The 25490-nt window shown below is 34.3% G+C and overlaps 2 protein-coding genes across 2 annotated transcripts in view; one reads left to right on the forward strand and one right to left on the reverse strand.

Moving 5' to 3' along the window:
* Nucleotides 1-490: 490 nt before the first annotated feature.
* On the reverse strand, nucleotides 491-2818 carry LOC143916639 (uncharacterized). Its single transcript, XM_077437831.1, has 3 exons — nucleotides 2620-2818; nucleotides 2200-2515; nucleotides 491-2120 (listed from the first exon to the last, which is right to left on the reverse strand). Exons 1-3 carry the CDS (start codon nucleotides 2656-2658, stop codon nucleotides 1690-1692), a joined length of 786 nt encoding a protein of 261 aa, XP_077293957.1. The 5' UTR covers nucleotides 2659-2818; the 3' UTR covers nucleotides 491-1689.
* Nucleotides 2819-8626: 5808 nt separating this feature from the next.
* The window catches only part of LOC143916785 (meteorin-like protein), a 59420-nt gene continuing 42556 nt past the window's right edge, over nucleotides 8627-25490 (forward strand). Inside the window, exon 1 of the mRNA XM_077438035.1 lies at nucleotides 8627-9024. Coding sequence (XP_077294161.1) covers nucleotides 8882-9024 — 143 coding nt within the window. The 5' untranslated portion in view covers nucleotides 8627-8881. The remainder of the gene's footprint in view (nucleotides 9025-25490) is intronic.

Raw genomic sequence — 25490 nt, forward strand, 5'->3', positions numbered from 1 at the left:
TGTTTGTACAAAAGTTTTAAGCTTTAACACAATTGGTCGTAGTCTAAAAGTGTTTATTTTCGAAAGACTGGTAACTAAGTAACATTCATATTCTTGCATTGGAATTTTTACATTATACAAAAATACTATCTATGCATATATGTACATACATATGCAGATATACGATGATTGAATCATTTAACTTTGCTATCGCTCATAAGTCTTAAGTATGTATCATTGATGTAATAAAACCAATAATTGTTAATAATGTAATAATGCATTTTTTCCATTATTATTTAAAGCCTTAGCAACGGTCATATAAAATTAATAATTTTCGAAAAATTCACTATATAATAAAATTGTTGGCCTTAGCCTTCTTTATACCGCAGCCTGCTTGATTGGATCACTTCAAGTTTTCATCATTGGATTTTTGAAAAATACTGAAATCGTGCTCTGTACATAGTTCAATCCAGGTGCTTTGTAATAATATTTTATAAAAAAAGATAAAAGTATCATTGATCATTTTATTTATAATCATAAAACATTTAACAATACGTATATGTATAAACATATATATGCATACATACATATGTGCATGTAGAAGATGAATTTTAACATAAACAAATAAATTTATTTATATAAGCATTTGTGTTTTGAGAAAAGGTTCGATTTATTATTTAATAATGGAATTAGCAAGTGGCGAGGTATGTTTGTCGTACGTGCCTTTTTTGGGGTGCTATGTTTGTTTCTTCACTTGACTGCTTCTTTTATGGCAGCCATCTTTAGAGCATATTTATTTTCTCACCAAGAAGGTGGAAGATTCTTTGTTTATATCTTATATACACATATACAATATATTTTTTAATGAATAAATGCTAATAATCATCCCTTACCCTCACCCAAAACTATTCAGACAAATGGCTAGTCATGTTCGCCAAAAAAATATAATAAAGTTGAGATCCACGATAAGGGCGCGCGCGCAGATCCTAAAAATGGTCATCGAAGGGTCTCCGTGGAAAAGCCTAGTCTACAATTAGCCCGCATTTTTAGTCGGCAACCTTCTCAAAGGGCCTCCAAGATTCGATAAAAGGATGGGCGTGCCGTCCTATTCCGAGCTTTTAAGCTCGCCATTTATTTTCGAACGGTTTTGTGTGAAAATGATGTGAACGGTCGTTACAAATGACCGCTGCTTTAAATCGACACAGATTGCTGTATCATTATTTAGGAATCTCCCTCGGTAGATCTATACATGAAGAAACTTTCATAGACCAATATTTTAATATACGCAATCAAATAATTCATAATAATATCTCCATATTCTTATTTTTCAGGTAATCATAGACTGCTTTACAAACATATATGTATATGCTTATTTTACAGAATGCAGATTATTGGTATAGAATCAACGAATGTGAGATTTTCTCAAGATTTAAACTGCAATTAATATGTCTGCTGGCTCCATCATATAATATAATACATATTTCATTCAGATAATCCCATTACGAAAGGACATATTTATGTAACTCTCCCCTACACGTATTAAGTGCACATGTGTGTAAGATATTTCATATCCGTTATAATTCCAGTGATTTATTATTATAACCACGTTTCAAATGGCGACGATTGGTTCACATTAAATAATACTATCATACAATATGCGTACTAGATTTAATGTATGCTGTTAAATTACGTATAGATATGTATGTAAATTTATTTATTACATTTTAGTTTCTCTACATTAAATGTTTGTCCTCTTGGACAATCTTCTACCGTCTTCACAAATGCACCCCAAGGACCTGATGGGAGACACCTATAGTAGCGAGTATTATCATTTTCATGTGGTATGTTACCTTCTTTGACACATTTCGCCTCGCAATTAAGCGATGAACCTAATTGTTGGCCTTCTAAACAAGCCACATAGGTACCATCAATAATTTTATTGTTATAGCAAAAAATTCCCAGGGATGGAGCATTGGAATATGTTGAATAATCTCGACCTGCACAGTTGAAATATCCACAAGTGCCCCACCGTTTGCAAGTTTGGGACTCCATATCAAAAGGAAAATTGATTGGACAGGAGTAAGCATTCGTTGCACCTAACTCACTATCGCAGTAATAGTAAATGTAGCAATTTTTTGCATCTACGGATAAAACATATCACGGTTTATAAGTACTTTAAATAGATTGCTTAAAGTAGATATCACAAATTTACAAGTATACCTGGAAAATACATATCGCCTCTGCCGGTAGGGCAAACGTTTCCAAGATTCTCTACCGAACAGCTTGGACTTTTGGTTTCCACGCAATCTCCATTATCGCAGTAGGGTAGGCGCGAAGGGCATGGAAATTTGGCACCTGATGTGCAAAAAAGTTTGGTGTTACAATCGGCGCATTGAATTGCAGGAGTCGATGTATTGCACTTAGAAATTTGATCACGACTAAAGTCAAAATCAATTGAATAGTCGGTTATTGTAATTTCACTTCCTTGGATACTGTCCCCAATTTCATTTGTGTTTCCAGTACACATAGATATCATCTGCGAAATTGAACCACATCTTAATTTATATTCATACTGAATAAAACTCTAAGAATAACCACAAAATAAAGAAATCAAAGTGGGTATTGTATTTGGATACTTACAAAGTATATCGTTGTCCAAAAGATGAGTTTCACAAACATGATGTAAATGAGAAATCAGTGACTGAATAACAGAGAATGACTTAAATTTGCTCAATTGTTCTCACATATATAGTGGTGATGACTTTTCAAAAATTGTATGTGTAAACATATGTATGTACATATGTACCTTTATTGCAGGCATATTATTATCAAGATAATATATGAAAGTAAATAAGCAATGCAATATGAAACACAATATTTGATCATGCGATTTAAACTTTTATTAACAGAGTTTTATTTTTCATGATCATATATTTTTTTAATATTTTCTATTTATAGAAAATATTAAAAAAATCGATAAATATTTATTAAAATCATTTTAGCTGCATTAAATAATCGTAAAGCAGATCAATACACCATATGTTTTAATATTTCAAATCAATCCAAAGAAGATTTATCTTATTTATTATTGTATTGGATAGAAGTGACAACGGCTTATACCGGGTTGACACGATATATGTAAGTGCACTCTGACCGAGATCCCTAATTTGGTCACTCGGACATTACTCGCAAGGTGGCAATGTCCGAGTAACAACTAATAAGAGTAATAAGCAGAGATCGGCGGACAAGTTTTTTTTTTGCCACAAAAAATGTTTCACTATTGTCAATTACTATTGTCCTACAAAGTAAGAGAGTAAAAAAAAAGATTGACAATAGTGAACCATTTTTTGTCGGCAAAAGAAAATTTTCCACCGATATCTGCTAATAACTAAAGCGCGGATAGAGACCGTGCTTTTTCCCGGAATCGGGGCGGTTTGGCTCTATTTACAAAGCTAGAGTCAAAAAAAAAAAAGGTTCGGCGAACCTTTAACAATGCATTTACAACAATTGAACAATGAACGGCGCGCTGTATTCGCTCTTTACAGTAATAACTTATCGTTATTAGTAATAACTAAAGGGCGGATAGGGGGCGTGCTTTTTCCAGGAATCGGGCGTTTTGGGTCTTTTTACAAAGCTAGAGTCCAAAAAAAAGGTTCGGTGAACCTTTAACAAATCACGGACAACAATTAACAATGAACAATGAACAATTAACAATGCTTCCGTTCCGCTCACTACTAATAACTAATAACTTATTACTAATAACTAGAGGTCACAATAATAATAATAATAACTAATAATAATAATAATAATAACTAGTCACAGTGCTATCCATTGTTGTAAATCCTTCGTAAAAAAAGTTCTGCAAACCTTTAACAATGCATTTACAACCTTTGAACAATACGCGGCACTTTCTGGGTCCGGTGACTACTAATAACAGTAATAACAATAAGGGTCCTTAAGTTTATCTATGTACATATGTATGTATGTACACATATATTTCTCCCAACCTCTTAATTGATCAATGATATATCTTTTACACTATCTGGTACTGTGGAAGAATTTCAAATATCTACATATGTATTTGTAATTATAACAAATATGTATTTCAAACTAACTTTTTCCCGATCTTTTTGTACTCTAATTACTATTAATTTATTATATATTGCATAGTACATAGAAGTGGAAAATTTATATTAAAGAGCATGTATCATACACGTGCATATGTGTGATTATTAAAAAAATAAATAAATTATGGTCGTGTCTTAATACTGTTTTCCATCAAGCAATTATTATGTTTGTTTTTAGTCATTTTGTGTTATGACTTATGATGACCATAATTTATTATGTCCAGTTTTTTCGAATTATGAGCTCTCATTTTCAAGTTCATGCACAAGACAATGAAATTTATATAAGCCGTATAATATATCATATTCTTTAACAATTTCAATTGCGGTGTTTTGAAGTGACGAAGGCTCAACAATATATTGTTATCGTTGGAATGATAGATTTGCTTTTGCATGCATTGTATGTATAAGCTTTCTGCACTGGAGAACCTTTTATTTGGAAAATAAATAATCGCAATATGTATACATACTTTAAGGATTTTCGGTTTACCTACGGCTGAAGTCACCTCGGTATACTTTACCATTTTTTTTAATCGTTTTGTTTGGCTCGTGTTTCTTACCTGTTGCATAAAATTACCGATCCGTTTCACTCAACAGGTAGATAACTTCCTACTGAAATCTATGGTAGTTGCCAAGATTTACAATACAACAAACCGTTATGTTTAAATTAACTTGAAAAGCGTACAAAGCCTTAAAAGGGGCAAACAAAAAATTTGGTACGGGTAAACATTTTTTTTAGTATGCCATTTCTATTGTTGTATCTTATACTATGTACTTTACACACAATTCAAGCATCGATATCTTTGCATTTTTGTACCCGTTTACGCTATGTATCTATATTTGGTATTTTTAAATATTTGAATTCAAAAAATTGTTTTTCATAAAGTATTGCGAATGTCAAACCGCGAATTCAATTAAGTTCAGAAAGTCCCAAGGGTGACCATTGTGCACGTAAAACTTTTTCCATAAAGCTTTATGCATTTGAACAATGGTCGATTCCCGGTGAAGTGAAAAAGGAAACCGCGGAATGCCGATATAATAATATAATAAAAAAATAAAAAAATAAATAAAATAACAAAAAATTTACTCCATAAAAGTATTTCTTGGGCGCGAGCGAAGCCATTGTGTTGTTACAAGACCAGAATGGTGCATATAGAATTTCAATCAGGGCTTTCACGTTCCTCATTAAAATATAATATGTTCACTCAATACATACAATACACAAATATACAACCAAACACTGCGAATACGAACAAAAATATTTAACCATTAAATCGCCACGCGTTTGTAGAAACCGATTCGATTATTATATTATATGTTTTTAGTGCCAACCCTTGACACTACCTATTGAATATATCACAAACGATCAAAAAATATTGACTTTTTTCAATTTCATTCGTATCACAGGATATTTTTAGATGTCACTGTCAAGAAACCAAAATTAATTTCGAGTTATATGCGAAGGAGTGCGCACCGGTGCGCTTATGGCGATGAAGTGGTTAATTGACATGTGTATGATTTTGTCCATATGAATGCATAATTAAAGATTAAAATTTCAATTTAAACCAAATTCATTCCAACATAATATTTATAAATGCTCATGGTGTATAAAAAGGCTTTATAATTGCTATTTTAGTTTTGAATATTCATAGGACCGACCACGTTACTTGGTAGGACTACATTTAGTAGAATAAGCCGTCCTAAAATTTGATGTGAACAAGGTTTTGACCTTTTTAAAAACGACCCAGCAGGTAAATGTGATAACCCTACATAATTGTTAACTGGTCGACCAGGTTTCTCTGAACCGACGCGTGCACATTGTATTGCTTTCCTATCACATCATTCGATACGATTGAACAAAAAAAAATATGCGTAAACGACATTCATTTTGTAGTTATAATCACATTTTAGAAAAAATGCGTTAGCACATTGCATAAAAATTCAAATTATTGCATATGATTCAATTTTTACGGTAAATTTTCGTAATGGCATAGCTTGCGGCTATGTCGGCACATTAATGCATACATTTATTTTATTTCTGGAAAAATTAATTCAATCAGCATTTTTGCACGGCAATCAAATTTGCATCAGAAGATATAAAATGGTAAAAAGACAGAAATAAAAGTTTTACGTGACTTTTTGATTATTTATCGTTTGTGTGTGTGTACTTTGAGTAAGAGCAAAGATTTCATCAAGTATTAAAAGTATCAAAATGGTCAAGAGGGGAAAAAACAGGACTTCTACCCACTCTTTCCATTTACGGAGCACAACTCTATGACGCACAGCATGCATCTTCCAGAAGCGCAGCAATTCCTTTTATAGAACACCTGTTGTCTTTGGATTTAGATTTAATTTGGAAGAATGCGAAAAATCTGCACTTATGAAACTACATATTGATGTCTATAACTTAAAAAATATGAATATAATAAAATAATATTGCCACCATAGGAGTAGAATATTGATTGTAATGTCGTGCAACAAGAAGGTAGAAACCTCTTTCACTATCATATCCTGAAGATAACTGTAAACTTTTTTAATATCAGCAACAATATTTTATACTAAGGGTATACTGTTGATTATATATGAGATTCTGGGCACGCTTAACGCAGATAAATATCTCAATGCAGAGGAAAACCATCATATGTGCAGCAATTTTAATATTAAATTGTGGAAGTATGTACATTTGTATGTATGTAATGTAAGTGTAACAATTAAATTTTTCGTAGTTTGTGTTTTGATTCGATATGGATAACATATACAATAATTTAAGCATTTGATTGTAAAATTAAAAATGTTATATTTCATTTGAATTAAATTAGTAGTAAGTAGTAAATAGTAATCGCTTATAGAAAGAAAATATATTTTTAAACTATGTATATGTATCACTTTTTACTGATAAATAAAAAAATATTATACATCAGTAAATTAAATTGTTTTGTATGTAGACTTGCATATAGGTGAGATGTTATCCAAGATGCTTGAAATGTCACTAATATAGTGCAGCATGCACTCGCTAGTGTACCGCAGAAAAGAGATGGAATTATAAGTAGAAAGCGGCACAAGCGAGAAAGCAATATATCGATGGCGTCCACGAAGGCATCATTATAGGGACATGGTTGCGCTTTAAATCATATAAAATAAGAAATTTCAAAGCAAGGATGAAAAGCCAATAAATAACCTCAAGCGGTCCAAGATATTTAAAATTATTTTTTATCTTGGAGCTCAATTGAAAGCGACAAGGTGCTACTATTACACCCACTTAAAATATTGACACCTGCCTTTGACAATTAATTCTGAAATTGAATCATAGTTTTAAATTAAACATTCTCATAATCACAGACGGAGAATGTAGATTTTAGGTTAGCCAGTGTGTAAAAAATGAATATTCAGTTGAATCAACAAGGACGATTAGAATGTCAACGGTTAAGTAACTAATATCATATGAATTTTATCTACATATTTAGGGACACCTAATAGATATTTTAAACGTTGACATTTTGATGTGGATAACACGTTTAAAAAAATAATGATTGAATTTTTATTTTTTTTACTTTGATTTTAATTCCGGGTGTATGTTTTATGCAATCATTACGTGAGTGTTTTGAAATCGAGACTCATTTGTTTCTGATCTTGTATACATAGATATGCTGCAATCCAAGTAATTAAGATAGCATAAATTGTTTTATTTTATAAAAATAGGAAAATTGAAGATAGATCATACAAAATTCAGCGAAATGGAAATAGGAACCAACTTATATCAGAAATCTTTTGAGATAATTTAATAATACATAAATAAAATAATAGATATGTTTCATGCCGATTCATTATAGATTGGATCTTTTGACAAAATCAGTATACAAAAACAGATTTAACCTTTTTGTGATTTTGAAATTTTTTTCGGTTTAATGATTCAATTACATTTTAGAATACTCTTAATATACAATTGAGATTTGTTATTATAAAAATCTTCATGATAACAAACAACTATCAATCGCAAGAATTTCTGTAAAAACCATAAATGCTAAACATAAACTCCAGCAAGTTCTTAGATTGCCCGAAAAAAAGCGAGGTTTTTCTAATGCCTTTTATTTGGTTTTAGTCCTAAATTAAGCTAATAAATAGCTTGTAAAAAATTGGAGCGCTTGTTGTAATTTGATAAGATGATAACTTTGTGGTTTGATTCCATTAGATTCTAATGATTAGACGGAACCAGGCTAACTATTATTGACTACCTAACTAATAATGTATTCATTTCAGTCGTCATCGCATTGGCAACCCTAATCGAGTGCTACAAAAATTTTAGCGAAACCAATATGAAAGATGAGACGTTTACAAAACAATTGAATGTCGATTTCATAACACGCATTAACGAAGTTTTTTACGGTGAATTTGAATTAAGCGCCGCACGACAAGCCAATGTGACCCTTGTGCGCATGTGTCGCAGCGACCAGATTGGCGCGTTTGCGAGCAGTGAAGAGCGCGTGCCTGATGAAGCGAGCAAGTGGCAGCGTCTCGCTTCAGTTGGTCTCCGTCATTCGAGCGGGTGGGTCGTATCGCTCGGCGCCACGCAACCATCGCAACATCGAGCAAAAAACAAACAAAACAAACTTTCTTTGAATTTGAACTTTTATCGCAGTGCATCGCTTTTGGTTCGCGACTTTTTCTGTCGGCTGTCGTTGTGACTGTTGTCCGTTGGCAGGTCTGTGTGTTTTGACGTTCGTCTGTTATGGCGCCATCGGGTCGGATTTGAACGTGAAGGATGCGCGTGGCGCGCAAATATGAAGGACGGTGATCTGTGGCGTTGGAGTTTGGCGACCGGAAGCAGCAGGATGTCGCGCTACGTGTGTCTGCTCAGCGTTTTCTGGCTGGTCGCTCTGGCCGCGGCCGGGATCATGGGAGACGAATGCGACTGGACTGGCAGGTAAACGTCATAAAATGTTTTATTGCGGCCATATCATTTCTGTATACAATGTCGCCAACGGACAAAAGCTTTGATTTACTTTTCCACTCTGTCTCATTCGTTTCTATTCACTAGCGTTGCTTTGATTTGCAACGCCGTAAATCAGCTTTTCCGTTTCGCATTGTTATGTGAAAATGGCGGTATGTCTAATCGAGGGTTACTTTTGTTTTGTATCACCCCTGCCGACTGAAAAATATGTCCAATTTCAAGATGTTATCTCCGTTTATCTCTATCCCTTTTCATTTGTTTATATATGTAAGTAAGTTTTGTTTGAAAATCATTCTTTCAAAAATTCAAATTTGTTTGTTACAACGTTTTTATTAGTTGCACTTTTTCAATTTTTATTATTTTCAATCAAATAGGATTCAGACTATGATCGAGATCCGTGCCTAACATGTGTCTCAATGTAATACTACGCAGTCGAAAGATTAATTGTAGAATTAATTGAAATGTCATCATCTACGCGGGTCCATTTGTTGTCCCGTTGATTCTCAAACTTTTTCCTTTTGGCGTGTTCAAATTTATGCCATTGTTTTATTAACTTACTCTATTTTTTTATTATTATTATTTCAAGGCTTTTATAAGGTTTATTTCGCCAATCGGTCTGACAATATTCTTAAAACTTTTCGGATTGATTTGAAACTTTGCCATTTTGCAAAGTTTGACCCCGATAGAGATTTCAATTGTTTCCGGTTACTCTATAGTGAAATATAATCCCAATAAACATGAACTTAAACATAAAATTTCAAAAAATCTCGAGAAGATGACAGCTCTCGACTACTTTCGGGTGATGCACATGCATGTTTGACTTTCCGCCCCCCACTCGTTTTGTCAGATTTTAATTGTTTAAACGCTTATAATGTGTATTCATTTTTTTAGCAACAAACCGATGAGTCAAATAAATTTGTCACTCATTAAAAAAATATATATAAACTACAACAAGAAAAAGCGAAATTTAACAACAAAAGTAAATAAATATCAATTGTATATATAATGGGAAAAAAATATAAAAAACTTGTGCTTTAAATTTAGGTTTTGTTTACAGAACAGTATTCTTTGATTCGAAAACGACTGTATTTATAACGACTGCTCGAAAGTTTTGTCAATGTAATCCCAAAATTGCACTGCAAACAATTTTTGCTCCACAACAGATTTTCAGGCAGTAGCGTCACTTATATGAAAAATTTCGTAGCTAAAAGTTTATTTTTTTCATATTTCACGCTGAACTATGACGAAATTACATGTTACTAGTGGTTATACAGCTAGTAACATGTAAACAGCTTAAACATGGCAAAACAATCGAAAAGTAAACATTTATTTGTTTTTTTATTAAATTTATTTGAATCGAAAAAAAATAATATTCAACGTTATCGATATTGTCGTCATAGAAACTTTGATTTGTTTTCGATGCTCCCACTCAAACCTTACATACATAGTTACATACAAAGTCTCTTTCGAAATTATATATTAGACTAGAGAATAGATAGATATTTGTGTCTTTCATGTGTGTGCAATTTATTTTTAATCAAATTCTTAAAATTATTTCTTAATGCAAGATTGTGTTGCTTTTACACGAGCTATGCTATTCAGCATTTTGTATGAAATTTACCATGTTGTTATATTTTATTAATTAGTCAATTTAGGAAAATTTATGCAACGAGTTGTTTTCGATGCGCTGTTGTTGATCATGCGTTTGCTCATATGCATACATATACATACTTATATTGTAAAAATAAAATAAATAGAGAGTGAGTATGTTATTTTTTTGTAATCCATATTAATGCATATTTATGATTGACACGTGTGGATGAACCACTCTTAATCCAAACCTGTCGATCGATTGCGTGTATAACTAACTATACTACCGATACTTTTCCAACTGCCGCAATTCGTAATAAGTTCAGGGTTAGAATAAAACTGTAATCAAATTTTTTTTTTCATTTGTCCTTATGTTATGCCTACCTGTATTATTTGTAGTCGGGTATACTCAAGTTCGACCGAACCGTGCGGAATAAATTAAATCAATATTCATCGAATATTGGCTCGTTTTGACTAACGAATGTCCGCAAAGCTCACGAGTGGAAAAAAAACCAGTTTATCGGTCATTATCATAATGGTAATATCCACGTCGCTTATGCTAAATTGTAAATCGACGGGAATGTCATGTTTCAGCTTAATATTTGACCATTAACATACGTATTTGACCATCGAAACAACAATTCAATTGATCATCGCCGTTTTTTTTTTGAATTTGCCGAAAAGAATGGCGTTACCCATTTTTTTGTTAGAAATTTACATACAAGCAACTCGATTGTCGAACGCTTTTTTCGGTCATTTATTTTAGACCAAGCATATGTGGTATATGTACGGTTTTTTTTGTAATCAAACAAAAGTTTCTGTTTATCACTTCAAATCGTAAGGTTTGCTCTAGCTGCAGGATTTTGATCTAGGGAGCGGGCCACAATCAAAACGAATTTTTATCTCAGTCTATTTAAAAAAAAATAAAAAAAAATGATAAGCATTGCTGATTGCGGTCGTCGGAGAACTAAACCGCAGAAGTCTCAAATAAATTGGGTGTACAAAATAACTAACGAGTGACCAACGAACCATGAGAACGACGACAAACCACCGCAAAACCGTCGTTTTAATCTTCAGATTTGTTCTCCCTAACGTGCGCCACTTTATCGGCCCTGATAAGAGCAAAGTTAAAACAAAAAAAAACAACGACAAGAAAGAATTCCCTCGGGAAATTGTTTCAAAGCGATTCAATTAAATCGCTCGCAAGAAATTAAAACAGTCACAACTGAAACTTTGGAATTGCGTGACCCCTTTTTCATAATAACACCCGGTAATTCGTGATAATTATTATCGCAGATTACACGCGGTGACGCTGTACAAGTGTACAGTTTCCTTCCCGGTGCTCGGCGGTTACACAACTGAGTACACCGAGCTTAGGTAGTGAAGCGACGCGACGCGACAAGAAAAGTGCCAATTCCTGTATATCTATATATATATACATATGTATATAAAAATCAATGTTTGTCTGTCTGTCACGTATGCGCTCGTATACCATTCAACCGATTGCAATGAAACTTACCTGAGTTATTTTGTGCATGCCCGCGATGGTTTCTGTAAAAAAAATTGTCCATAAACGGGAACGGTAATGGGAAAATAGGATTGAGTGGCATTGCAACGTAATAATTTCAAGTGTGTTCGCGTCGCCACCTGCGTTGTTAGGGTAAAATAAACAAATAATTGAATAATTTCACATGTGTTCGCCGCCTGCGTTTTCCCGACAAATTATCATTAACGTAATTTAATTTGATTACTAAGTATTAATTTGAAACCGAAATATTCACTTAACGAAACACATCGAGAAGCGGAAACGGGAATTGCATGCGTTATTGTGGCATTGCAACGCATGCCGGGTTCAGCTAGTATATTAATCTATAAATCTCCAGACAACTCTTCTGCTTCTCTGGTACAGTGAGTTTCAAGAAGTCGAATTTTGGCAAAGTGCAGCAGATTCAATTATCCCCAGCGATGAACTTTCGTCGAGGCAGCATCTATCGCGACTAGCGGCTTTGCACACGATAAGAACGAGTGTCGGTTTCAATGGTTTGAATTCCATCTTTTAATGCCATGATATACGATGGTGACTTGTCACCTGATGCTTCGTGTATGATTTTAACTCATATGTGGGCTTGTTGTGTTCCCTGGTTCACCATTCCCACGCACTTGCATCCAAGCTGCTGCAACACCCACGTGGTTGCCGTCAACCGAGCTGGTCACGATCAGATGTACTCTTCAGGATACGCCCGTTGAGATACTTTTGGATTCAAAAGCGTAAAAGTTCATCACAATTCGACTACCTGCCTAAATTGATTTACCTGTTTCGCCCTTTTAAATTATTTTTCAGCGATAAGGTATATTGGTTTATCTAATCGTTTACTTAGCACTTAAAAGATTCTCCTACTTTTCAATACACTTTGTTTTTTGAAAGTAATCTTTTTTTAACAAGTAATGTAGTTATCAAAATTAAATTTCTTGTTCGTTTTATTGGTGTCGTGTTATCGTAATTTTTTCGATTGTAAAATCCTCAATATGAGAAGCATACAAATGGTCTTTTTTATACAAACACACACGTACATATGTATAACGCGTGTGTGCAAAACTAAGTGTATGGGCGCATTATGGTCAATTCGTTGGAAAGGTCATGTTCTTAAAAAGGCGAAAAAAAAAATCGTGTCTCTTTATCGACGACTTCCATTAACATTTGTCATCTGCTAACACATCTTCTATAATGGCAAATAGCGATATTCCTGTTTTATCTGCATTTAAAAATTTATTCGTCTTGTGCTTTTAGCATGTCGATTTTTAAGCAGGTTTTTTATTTTATTTATTATTTAGTATTTTATTCTCTTAGATTTGTCATCTCGTAACGTACGAGTGTGCTTTGGGTAACTTTGGTACGCAATGTTTAATTCATGGATGATGATTTCATACATTTTATATTGTATATAAAGAAAACTAGCTACCATCCTTCAAAACATGTGCTAAATGTCGCCATAAATCTTGATGTAAATATTTAGTTATTCGGCTTTTTTTCTGCGAAAACTCGCCATTTTCTCACATCGATGTGATGGCTATGTAAAAATAAACGAATTCTCATTAACACGTCTAGTGTCTTCTGTATGCGTACATATTGAGGAAAATAAGCACCAAAAATTACCGATTATTTAATATGCACATATTTTTCTCTACGTATAATAAATATAAATTGAGAATATATTATTTTTAATAAGCATCAGATGCATCTCAGTGTAGACTAGCAATGTTATAGTTTCCCAAGGGTGAGTACCTAATTCAGGAAGGAAGTACTTGTTGGGCTATTTGGTTTGATGTCAGGTAGGGCGACAACAACGATCGGAACTTATTATAATTTATGTCGTGTGGTCGTCACACTACGCTTGACGTTTCGTTTATATTTTTTTAATACATAAATGTTTTAAAAAAGTGTGCTAATAGTCAAGCCGCTAGTAATTTAGCGTGAAACGTTCAGAATTATAGGTACGTTTTTGTTTCTGAAGCGTGGAGAATTTGCAGAGTACGTAGTGGGCGTCTGTGCCCGAAGACAACATCGTAACAAAAGAGTAATGATACGCTTGAATAGCAATTTTAGGTATGTGACACACCTCTGACCATCATCATCATCTTCGTGATCTTCGTCCGAGGCGTGTTGCATAAGTTGTTATCGATTTGCGTCTTTCATTGTATGTCTATTGAAGTTATGCATAACGGGAGACATTTGAAGACATGAGTTTCGCGGTCGTCGTTTCGATTCTTGAAAAAACATACATACACATATTCTAATTCGGTTCTTTTCTTTCGGTCATTAGAATTAATGACGTTTCGTATCTGTCATCGGCTCGTTAAAAGCCGGGCTCGTCTATTTAACCTTCTCGATGTGTCGCATTAAAAAAAATGTAATTTTACGCAACAGCTCTTGAATTCATTAACACGCTTTTATGGTTGTAATTTAATTTTGTATAACTAAGAAAATTTGTTGAACAGAAGAACGTAGAGATACGAAAACTTCACGGTATTAAAACGTCAATTTTTCATTGGTTTTCTGTTGTATTTACGTGATAGTTTACGAAGGTGTTGTCAGGGAGATGAATTCATGTGAGACATTAATATCATATGTAATTTTCTTGTGCACTTGCTTGACCTACTCAGTATAGCTCGGTGGTTCCGTTAATACTAAACCGCCGAGAAGTCGGTTGAGGTCCTGAGTTTACCTCGATTTGAGAGAATATATTCCGAGTATTTCTGCAGTGCTGCTGGTCAGACTTCGTTATTTGTGACTCCACGTCGATCGTTTCCTCTCTAGAGTTCGCCAATGTATCTGATTTCATTGTTGAAACGGTTCCTAATTAAATTGGAAAAACCATCCTACTTAATATTTGTCACCTCTATTAAAATATAATTTTAAATGTATTATCTATAAATTTATATATGTATATACGTATAAGTATATGTATAAGTTTAGCTCGCTCAGGGGTAAAACCCATGATGGCAGCATGGTAAAATATAGTTTTAGAAAAAATAATAATTTGAGGATTCTTAAAAATAATCTCTCAAGTCCACTATCTGTTTGTGCCTAAACCCTTTGGTTGCCAAAAGCTTTCTACTACTTATATCTCAATGAAGCGACCTAAAAAAAACTGAGGTTATATCAATTTACGAAATTTTAAAGATCCTACGAGTTTTTGATATAATTCAAATATGATAAGTTGATAAGTATAATTCAAATATGATAAGTTCAAATTTGTAGGATACAGGTTCTACTAGTGTCGTCAGGTTCTCAATCCGAATAGGATAAGCAGATGAAATTAATTATAATAACTTTAGTTAAAATTAGTTAAATATATTGAATCGTTATGAGCGTTCATTCCACTTTCAAACAATAATAATACATACGTGCTTTGACTTGAATATCAACACTTCCGAGTTAACTATTCTATTTTGACCCACTCTGATGGTACATTTGACGTGCGTGCGTATCGTATTTAGATCTGTTGAATGGCAATACATCTATTAGGCGCGTTGAGCCATTTCAAACTCATTTGTGGTCGATTGCTCAAAAAATTAAGTCCTCAAGCGGTGGAAAGTGGTAGAACAGGTCGCGCCAAAAATCAAGCCATATATTCCAATCTCGCCGGGCATTGTCATGCTCATGACTCGTCGGCCAATGGCGGTTGGCTCTTTTGTAATAGCCGTCGGCAGGTCTTTGCCAGAAGTTGGCCATCGTCGTCTTCGTCGTCATCATCATTATCGACATCGACGGCAACGGCCGCTGGACCGCCAGTTCGGCACACGGGCAATTGTTCCCACAAGAAAAAGTACAAAACTTGGCCTTTCCATCTCCCTCTCTCTCTCTCTTTTGGTACAGCCTCCTAACGGTGTCTTGCGAAGGGGAAAGTCTTCTTTGACTCGACGATGGTCAAACACGCAGGTTTTTAGCTATCTAAACGTGCGTTTTAACAATGTTGTGATATATGATTACTGTGTAGTTTGAACCTTTTTCTTTTTTTTAATGCTATTCGACTTTACTTTGTATGCAATATAGAAACGCGTGGCATCTTTTAATATATAAATACTTGTATAATATATGTAGAACTGCAACAGGTATTTGCATTGTAATTGTATTTTAGCGGTACGTCTCAAAGGTAAGGTGGCAACAAGCCAAAGGCGAAGAAACGTTAAACATTCCGGCGATTTTCGATCTTGGTATGGGTTCTTATCATGATTTTCATATTATTGAATGTTACAATTTTATCATGACATGTTGTACCGTGTGCTCAACGGCAATTAAGTTTAAAATGTACTGTAATATTTACTTCATTAGCTTTTCGTCACAATGTTTCTCAATTTCAGTCGACAAATGTCGCATCTGCTATCTGTATTGAATATACAGTCAGAAGAATATTTTAGTCTTATTTGGGTTAATGGTCTGCGCTAGGTAAGATATTTATCTTTTGTTTTTATTTTTCTCTATTGAAAGAACCTCTCATTTTTGTCTAAAACTTAGATTAAAATAAATGCATATACATTATGTGTCCATGTAACTTAATCGTACATACAATCCTCAAGCGCGTGACGGATAAGGAAGGACAAATGATGCGTGGTATGGACCTTATATCCAGTGCACGAGACAAATGTGGCCATTGTTTGATGGGTTCTTGTCGTGTTGCATTCTAATGTGCTTTTTACGACCACAATTATATTATATATGTATGCTGTTGGGGCTTTTTTTATTAGTCTTTACATGCTATTATGATATGACGCAAGTTCAATATACCCAATAATATCCCCGAGTATTTTTTCCCTGTTGAATTATTCATGGGGATTATTGTTATTGGGATGCTGGGAATCGTCACAATTAAAAATAATAATCAAAATTTTAGTGTTGGATTGTTCGGAAGTCGGCGATTATGAGATTGCCCGCTGAGACTTGAGTCGATCATAATGACTCAATTTTGCATTGATACCTAACAAAAAGTATGGATCGATATGTAGTACCGCTACGTCTTTTGTGGTTCTGAGACTGGTTTTTTTTTATTTTTTAATGTATTCTATATTTTTTCCGTCTCGTACATATCTAATTGCGATTTATAGTGGCTATTAATTTCGCGTACACGTGTCAAAGAACCGGAGAACACTTAGGGTTGAGATAAAAAAGGCGGACAATAAAACTTCGACGCCTATTGTTTCACAACTAATGTCAGTCATCTGCTCTGGGAGAGTTTAGCCTTTGTGAAAGGCCATCACATATCATTTTGAAGTTAATATCAAACGACGGTTACGCCACGAAAGGCTCAACCTTTATTGTTATTATTATGCTACAGAGACCGGTTACATGTTGCCGTAGTCCACGCATTCAAAATTTGATCCAAAAGTTTTAATTTAACCCGTATTATTACGGATTACACAAAGGTGCACTATTCCTATCTTACGAGTGTGTGCATGATAAAAGGATGCGTTCCTTATACATGTACTCAAACATGTTGTGTATGAAGAAAAGGCTTTATTGTATGGCGAGAGAGCATGCGCCTGTGATTTGTTAACGTCTGTAGGTCCTCAGGGCTCGAACTCGGGCTGAAAGCTTTATTACCCACCGGACTGTCCGGTCGAGCGATCGATTTATGCATTTATGCTTTATTGATCAGAGTTTCTCAAACTTTTACCACTTGTTGTATGTTCCCTGTCGGCGACCGTTGATGTGTTGACCCAAAATATGATTAATTTTTTACAACTCACACACGCTACTGACTAAAAAAAAAGTCTGTTGCGAACAAGTTCTGTCACACTATACTACATACTGGCTGCAACATATACCTACCTACATATAGAAATATTCTGTCATATCATTTGTGATGTAATATTTCTGGGACGGGTCATTCAGCTTGCATTTCCTCTAACTGCAAACTAATTGTGGTAATAAATGCATCACATAGTTCAAGTTGTCTCGAATGAGCTTTGTTCGATGTACATATGTATTTCTTCTGGGTATTGTTTCAGGCAGTATTCACGTATGGAATGCACGCATACGGGCGAAAACACACTGGGTGGTACGTGGTACGTGTTTATTTTAAACGTGCGAAAAATACGCAGCACTCCTGACCCATATATGTACATAGTACGTAGTCCCAAAAATCACCCCCTGGAGTGTTTTCGGTGATATTTTATCCTCGTATTTATCCTTGTTTGACAGTGATCGATAACGGTGAATTCCATATTTGAAGAAATGTAGGAAAAACTTGTCGGTTGCATATGGATATGCAAGTACACCCGAATTCGGTTTAGGGAACACCCACTGTTTACAGTCACAGCCGGAAGCCAAGGACACGTGGCGTCCCATGCCATTCAGTGTGTTTTCGCCCTACCGATCATATGTATGTACGTGCTAAGGTCTGTTCATACTGGCACATCACAGACCGGCAACAGCACGTAAACAGCAGCAAGAAAAGTATTCTTTGGTACATATATGCTCCGTCATATGTACGTGGCGTAGACGTAACAGCACTAAAATATGAAGAATATTTACACAGCGGTTATCTTTGGCTACTGTGGAAATATTCACGTCATAGTAGCGAGTGCACGCGTATTAACGAAAGTGCGTATGCGCAAGTCGTGTTTTTCGTGCACTGCTGTGTCAGACTGTTGTCTTGCATTGCTGGTTAGTATGGATAGACCTTTGTTCGTAAAACTTTTACTTGACTTGAATCAAATACTGCAAACTTATCATTCGTAATTCATTATTTTAATATTTCTGTCGTAACATCATTTTTTTACAAAGCTCTTTTATATTTCACTTATTAAAACATAAACCGTATTTCAAACGAAAAAAAAACGTAATTTTTCCGAACGCATTGTAAAAGATTCCGTTATATAAAATACTCACGCATGATTTGCTTCGAACGTTTTGGTTATTAGTTAGATTGCTTTACGAATTATCGATTTGAAGAAAGTGCTCCGACTATAGTTAGAATTTTTTTATGTAATCTAAATTGGCCAGTCACATGAATACGGGCAATTATAAAATATTAGTTGGAAACGTACTCAGAAATTTTCATTGTTCAATAGAATTTCCAGTAATACATTTATTATCATACATATGTACATACATGTAGTTTGTTTCTGACTCGATCTGTATACATATGTATGTACCATACGAAATCAGTAGGCGGTCGTAAATCGCGCATTTTGGACTTTCTTCGAACCAAACGTAAATCGAATCGTACTCTGTTCAATCATTCGGTTCATTCGAGATGCAGATTAAATCTCGGTTATCTCTCGGCATGCAGATATGCGCTAAGATGCAAATAAAGTGGGCTGTCCTGTTGTAAATTGCACCACCCCATTGTAATTTCGCCGCACACATGCACATATTTCGCAATGCATCCGTTCCAATCGCTTGCAGTATTTATTCAACATTTATAACAACACATGGAATTTTCGAAAAACCGTTCATTAAAGTGTCCCGCGAGATACTAAGATAATATCGAGTTTCAACCATTCGAACAAGGGTCGCAAATTCTGCATATTTATTCGATCGGATTTTTTTTTATATTTTTTCGATTTTTATGAGTGCTGTTATCTCCTTTGGGGCTTCGAGAAGTCCCACGCATCTGCGATCAACTCATTGTTCTAATATGAATCGTTGCAAGTAAGTGTGTTCTTATCCGTTGGCTGTGTGACATTTTTAACTTGGGTTTTAGTCATCGACGGCGATGTTATTATTTTCATGTCGTTAAATGTTTATATTTTATTATCATGCAGGATGGGCGAAACTCGTTTGGATTTTTTGCATTATATATTCAAGATGTTTTACATATGAACATGTATGTGTGTGTGTACGTTCCGTGCAATTTTTAAGATGACCTTTCATACAAAATAATCGTCGTGGCTAGTGCGTCGCTGGAAGGTTTTTATTTTAATGCTTGTATTGGAAATTGTATTTTTATTGATATCTCAATTACTATGATCTTGCCGGTTTTTTTCGCTGGTTAGTCGACGTTTTACACGCTATATTAGCACTTCAATTTCCATATTTATATTCCAGTAATTAATTGATACATTTCATTGGAATATATATTAGTCTGTTGACGGTGAAAAAATTCGTAGTTGATCGTAATGCATCATTTATGTAAATGTACTCGATGATTCGCATTCCATTAATCGATATTTTAAATTTTGTAATTATTTTCGTTTTAATTTAATATTAATCAAATTTATGAAAAATGTTTTTTTCGATTGGTAATAAACTTTGGAATGCTTTGATTTATTCGTAGAAGCGCGTTATTTTATCACTTAAAATTTTGTATGGGATGGCGTCTTAAAACATTGTTATTGTTATTTTTATGGACTTGATTTTTGTGTAAATTTACATTTCTATAGGTGTGGGCTTAACACCTAAAATCCTAAATTTTTTACCTCTTGCCTAAATGTATAGGGATCAGGTCTGCAATATTTATTATGAACGTATACATTAACATACATACATTTAAAATATCCCACCTCTACACGTTTTTATTATAACAAATAAAAAATTTGAATTAGACACATTTTATAATGTAAATTTTGCGCGGTATACAAAAGTGTCCAAAATGGAATGGACTCGATTGAATTTTTATCACATAAAATACGAGATTACAATACTGGGCAAAGCTTTTAGTTTTAAGCTATTTTGAATACATTTTCGATACGATAAAAACATACACTCTATTAGTACAAGTATGCAATTCGATATCGCACCCCTTCCTCGTCGGAATCGTGATCTTGTGCTCGTTAAATTTCTAAAAGCACGAGGGTATCTGTGTAGGAAACATTTTTTTTTAATTTATTATTATATTATAGTGAATATTACACTGGAGGGTTATATTACGCTCGGATCGTTATCTAACCATGAGGGAAATGCCAATTAACTTCTTCTATCCCATTTTCGAGCGTCACGATAGATCAATCGATATATCATAAATTATTACAACTCTGTATGTGTATGTATACGCGGTGGTAACCACGTTTAGAAATTAACTAAAAAACTTGTATACTTACTGGTGTTCGGGTAGAGCAGGGACGGCTCGTGGGAATCGTGTGTCCCTCGGGTTCACTCGACCCGCACGCACGTGGGCCAGCACGTGGCATATTATAGTCAACACCGCTTCTCTATTGGAAAATATTGACGTTCGCCGGTATCGAATAGGTGGTCCATTGTGTCCTCGAGCCCCTATTTCGAGGGATGTTTAATTTTATTGACGACCGGTGGATTCGGATGGGGTGGTGGTAAAAGGTCATTGTTGCCTGTTTGTCCAACCAGCTCGCGCTGACACCATATAACCCGACCTTATTGTTGGCGTTTCCAGTCATTGCATTGTTGTGATGCAAATGGTCTGCGAATTAATGCATGTATTCGATTTTATTTATTTCTATTCAAAGTTGTGTTTAGACAAGGCTTAGAGGACAAATGGACAGTCGTAACCATTCATTGCCGTTGTAGAATAATTAATTGGGCATTGTATCAATAGTTGAACGATTTATTCGATATTATCTGTACATATACTTTGTTTTTGGCTATTGTTGGGACAGCTAGGGAAATTTGTATCATCATACGGACGATAAGGATCCATGCCAGACGATAAAAATCTTGATAACTGCAACTTTTATGCAAGACAAACTTGTTAAAAATAAATAGTGGATAAAACAAGCAAAAATATACTGTTTTATAGAATAATATTAATATTATATGAGATGAGAGTGAAAAATGTGACTGTTAAACTGTTTCGCCTGTGAGTTGTAAAAGGGTGGTAGAAAGACTCGTATTGATGGTGTACTGTCATCGCTTCGATTTGACACAAGATTCCAATGTAAATTTTAATGAGTTCGTTATTGATTAAACTCTTCTAGGTTTATGTCGGAGACACTAGTTTACCCGAATGTTAGCTAACCCCCGTATGTCGGTAAGATATCAACGCAACCACGATAAAGACTGGAAGTGGTTCAAAATCAGATCACAATTTTTTGACGGGCAGGAATGTCTGAACTAAGTGATGCTAAGCCAAAAAACTTTTAAAAACAATCACATTTTTACGCATTTAAATAATCAATAACGTCAATATTATGGTAGATCTACAGTGTATATATTCTAGATCGAATTATTGCTGCATTATATGTAAGTTTGTGTCAGTGGGGCCCCGTGAATATTTCCCTGTTTTTATCGTACATACGTATGCACGTGTGCGAGAGAATGATACATGTGACGTCATACCGAGTCCCTTTGTATCCTGCTCGCACACACGTAAGTAAAGCTGGGCGATAAAAACAGAGATTTTCACGGCTCATAACTGGTACATAGATATATGTACATATGTACATACATTTACAAGTAGCAATGCTTTCCAATATTAGTGATAATAAAATGCGTAAATTGAATTCAATCTACATGGTTTGTGTGGTATTCTTATTTATTTCAAATTTTAAATTTGAATGTCATTTTTTTCGTTATTGAATATGGAGCTGATCATTTTGTTACCAAACGCTAATGATAATCGCCTACGGCGAGGTTATATTTTTATTATTAATTGTCAATTTTTTCGATCTCAGTAAGTAAAATTAAAAAAAAAACTCAATGAATATTCATTTTATCCAAGTATAAGAATAAAATGCACAATTTTGCTTTTGTATTAATGCATTTTTTGTTACTAATTTGTGTATGCTACGCTTTCGCGTCTCGCAGCCTCCACGAACGAAGGCCGAGTAATTTATCATTATTATATTGATTGAGATTGTGTATGCGCGCTTCTATTCTATTTTATTTTACTTAAAATTTTGCGCAACCATTCGAACGGGCTTTGAGTTTTTAATTTGACGGCAAATTTCCTAAGCGACGTCACTTACGCCAAAACGATTGCCGCGATTAATTTTATTACAACACATTGTATAAAAAGAAGATATCGCGTATTTAGGACACGCTTATCAAAACCTTTTACTAAACACTGTATACCTATATAAGTTTTTTTTTTAATATTGAGCTTGAGAGTACGTAGTGTGTTTGTTTTCATTAGTAGTTGGTTACATTAACATTCCCACAGGCACTGCTAGTGCTCTCACAAGATAACAACTTCACTCCTGAGTCACATGGCAATGTGGACTGAAAGCATTGTGTATCATTTCTTGTCGGGCATGCATACCACATGCCATTTATCTCGGATTCGATTAAGAAATTAAGTGCGATTGGAGTGAACGCTTTGTGGGATTAGAAGGAAGTTGAACGATGAAGTGTTAATGACGAAAATGGATAGTGATTAAGAGGAGAGCTGGGTATATGTGTGTGTACACACCGTGCAATCATAGTAGGTTGCAACCGTTCGAATGACTATACTAGACACCTTCAGTAATTATTATGGGCGTTTTCTGACGTTGATGCTTATTGAATTCTTAGTTGAGTGCTTGTCGATATTTTGTATTATTTTTGCGTTATGTTTTTTTTCAAACGAGACCCAAATTATATACTTATTTGTACGAGTACATGTATGTAGGTATACCTATGTATAGCGTGTATTATATAAAACCCTTCACAGATGTTTCAGGTCGATTCCGTTCCCAAGATGTGAAGTTTTAATCCTGTAATTAAGATCTCATGCGTCCCACGAGAAACCACTCGTAATCGATTAATTAATTTAATTATACGCTATCGTCCCAATTTGACCTAAATTCAATTGATTTCGTAGAAAAGTTCCATTAAAGCGCAATATTTGTGGAAATTTAATATGTTTACCATTTTCCTATACAAATGTGTAGTTTGTAAAAGGTCACAACGCGAGATAAAAATTCGTATTTACGTATAATATTTAACAAAGATCAAAGGTTCGCATTTCACGGTCGCATTTTGCGTTTTTTTCCATCTGCAACCGGATCATGTGTTTCGTTGAAAATTCGCATGACTTTTCACAACATGTTATTTGGCGTATATTTTTTATGTATATAATTTTTTTTTGACACAAGACATTCGTCATGTGTTCGTGTGAATTATAGTTCTTATTGTAAAATGTGTGTATTATCAAAGTCCTTGCTCTCATTTTTTTGCAATATCTACATTATGATATATATAAAGATGTGTGTGTGTGTGTGTTTATGTTTAATTAATAGTACATACTTGACATTGAAAATTCACACAATTAGCTTAACGCCTTTGTCACTTATTCGGGTAATTAATTCAATATGGTTCTTTGATTGTTTTTAATAATAATCTATTAAACAATGAATATGAAAAGGCAGCAAATAAGATTATACTAAATTGTAAATATAAAAAAGTAGGCATGTCTACAAATGCATACAACTTTATACTATATTTTGATTATATTTTACATTCATTATATGTATGTATGTATGTAATATAATACTATATATAATAGAATATTATATTTTAATTGATTTTCTTAGTACCTACTGCTTACAACGAATTGAATTATGTGTATGATTTAAAGATTGTTTTTTTTTTAATAAGATTTCTTAAACGATATCAAGCAAATGTCATAAATCAGAGCACATATGCGAAATGGGCTTATGTTTACCACAGTCGGTGGTAAAAAAAATGTAATAAAATTAAATCGCAAGTCTGAAGATGATGTCTGCCGAAATATTCACACGTTCCTGCGAGACAGGATTCTGTGAAACGAGCACTTCATCACGGGATCGCGCACCGCAAATTTAGATTTCATATGACAATGACGAACGAAAAAAAATGTCGAAAAATTGCGACTACCACGAAACATATGTCGTGTGTATGGCCGACAAACGCGCACTTTTTTGCCCGTGCACAACAGATGAAGAACGTGTTAAAAAATGACGATTAGATAGACGTCAGCCACCTCACCAGTAGCCGCCATTTTTGTTTCCAATCTAAAATAGACGAGCCTGTGAAGCAATGCAAATTTCATACTTCGATTAATGATCTCATTTGCTATTTTAATTGCTGATCTACCTGCAAATCCACTTTGGTTAAGTTTGGGCGAAGGGCTCAAGTTGTCATGAAATTGGTTCTAGTATTCTGGGTCATTTAACTGTTCTTCCTAATCATCAGTTATGCATATATTTTGATGATTTCGCTTGTAAAAATGTGTCTCAACAAAAAGTTGAAGAGTGTCAAAGGCTTTTTTCATACATACACTTAGCAATCGAGATCATTTCAGAAGTCACGATTTTTCGTTGTACGTATCCAACTGATATCATCATTAGGGCAAACAAAGTGGTGTAGGATATACATTTGTATGTAGTACATATCTCTAGTACAATACGGATCGTTTCATCGTTTCTTTGACGCAGTCCCATTATCTCGCTTTTTATTTTGGCGCTAATTCATCATG

Source organism: Arctopsyche grandis, chromosome 9, assembly GCF_051622035.1.
Source record: "Arctopsyche grandis isolate Sample6627 chromosome 9, ASM5162203v2, whole genome shotgun sequence".
In the NCBI taxonomy this organism is placed as follows: domain Eukaryota; kingdom Metazoa; phylum Arthropoda; class Insecta; order Trichoptera; family Hydropsychidae; genus Arctopsyche; species Arctopsyche grandis.

Coding starts and splice junctions, on each gene's coding strand:
- LOC143916639 (XM_077437831.1), bottom strand. CDS start 2,658: ATGTTTGTGAAACTCATCTTTTGGACAACGATATACTTT. Junction 2,516..2,619: donor TTTGGACAACGATATACTTT/GTAAGTATCCAA, acceptor TCAATTTCGCAG/ATGATATCTATGTGTACTGG. Junction 2,121..2,199: donor AGGCGATATGTATTTTCCAG/GTATACTTGTAA, acceptor TTTTATCCGTAG/ATGCAAAAAATTGCTACATT.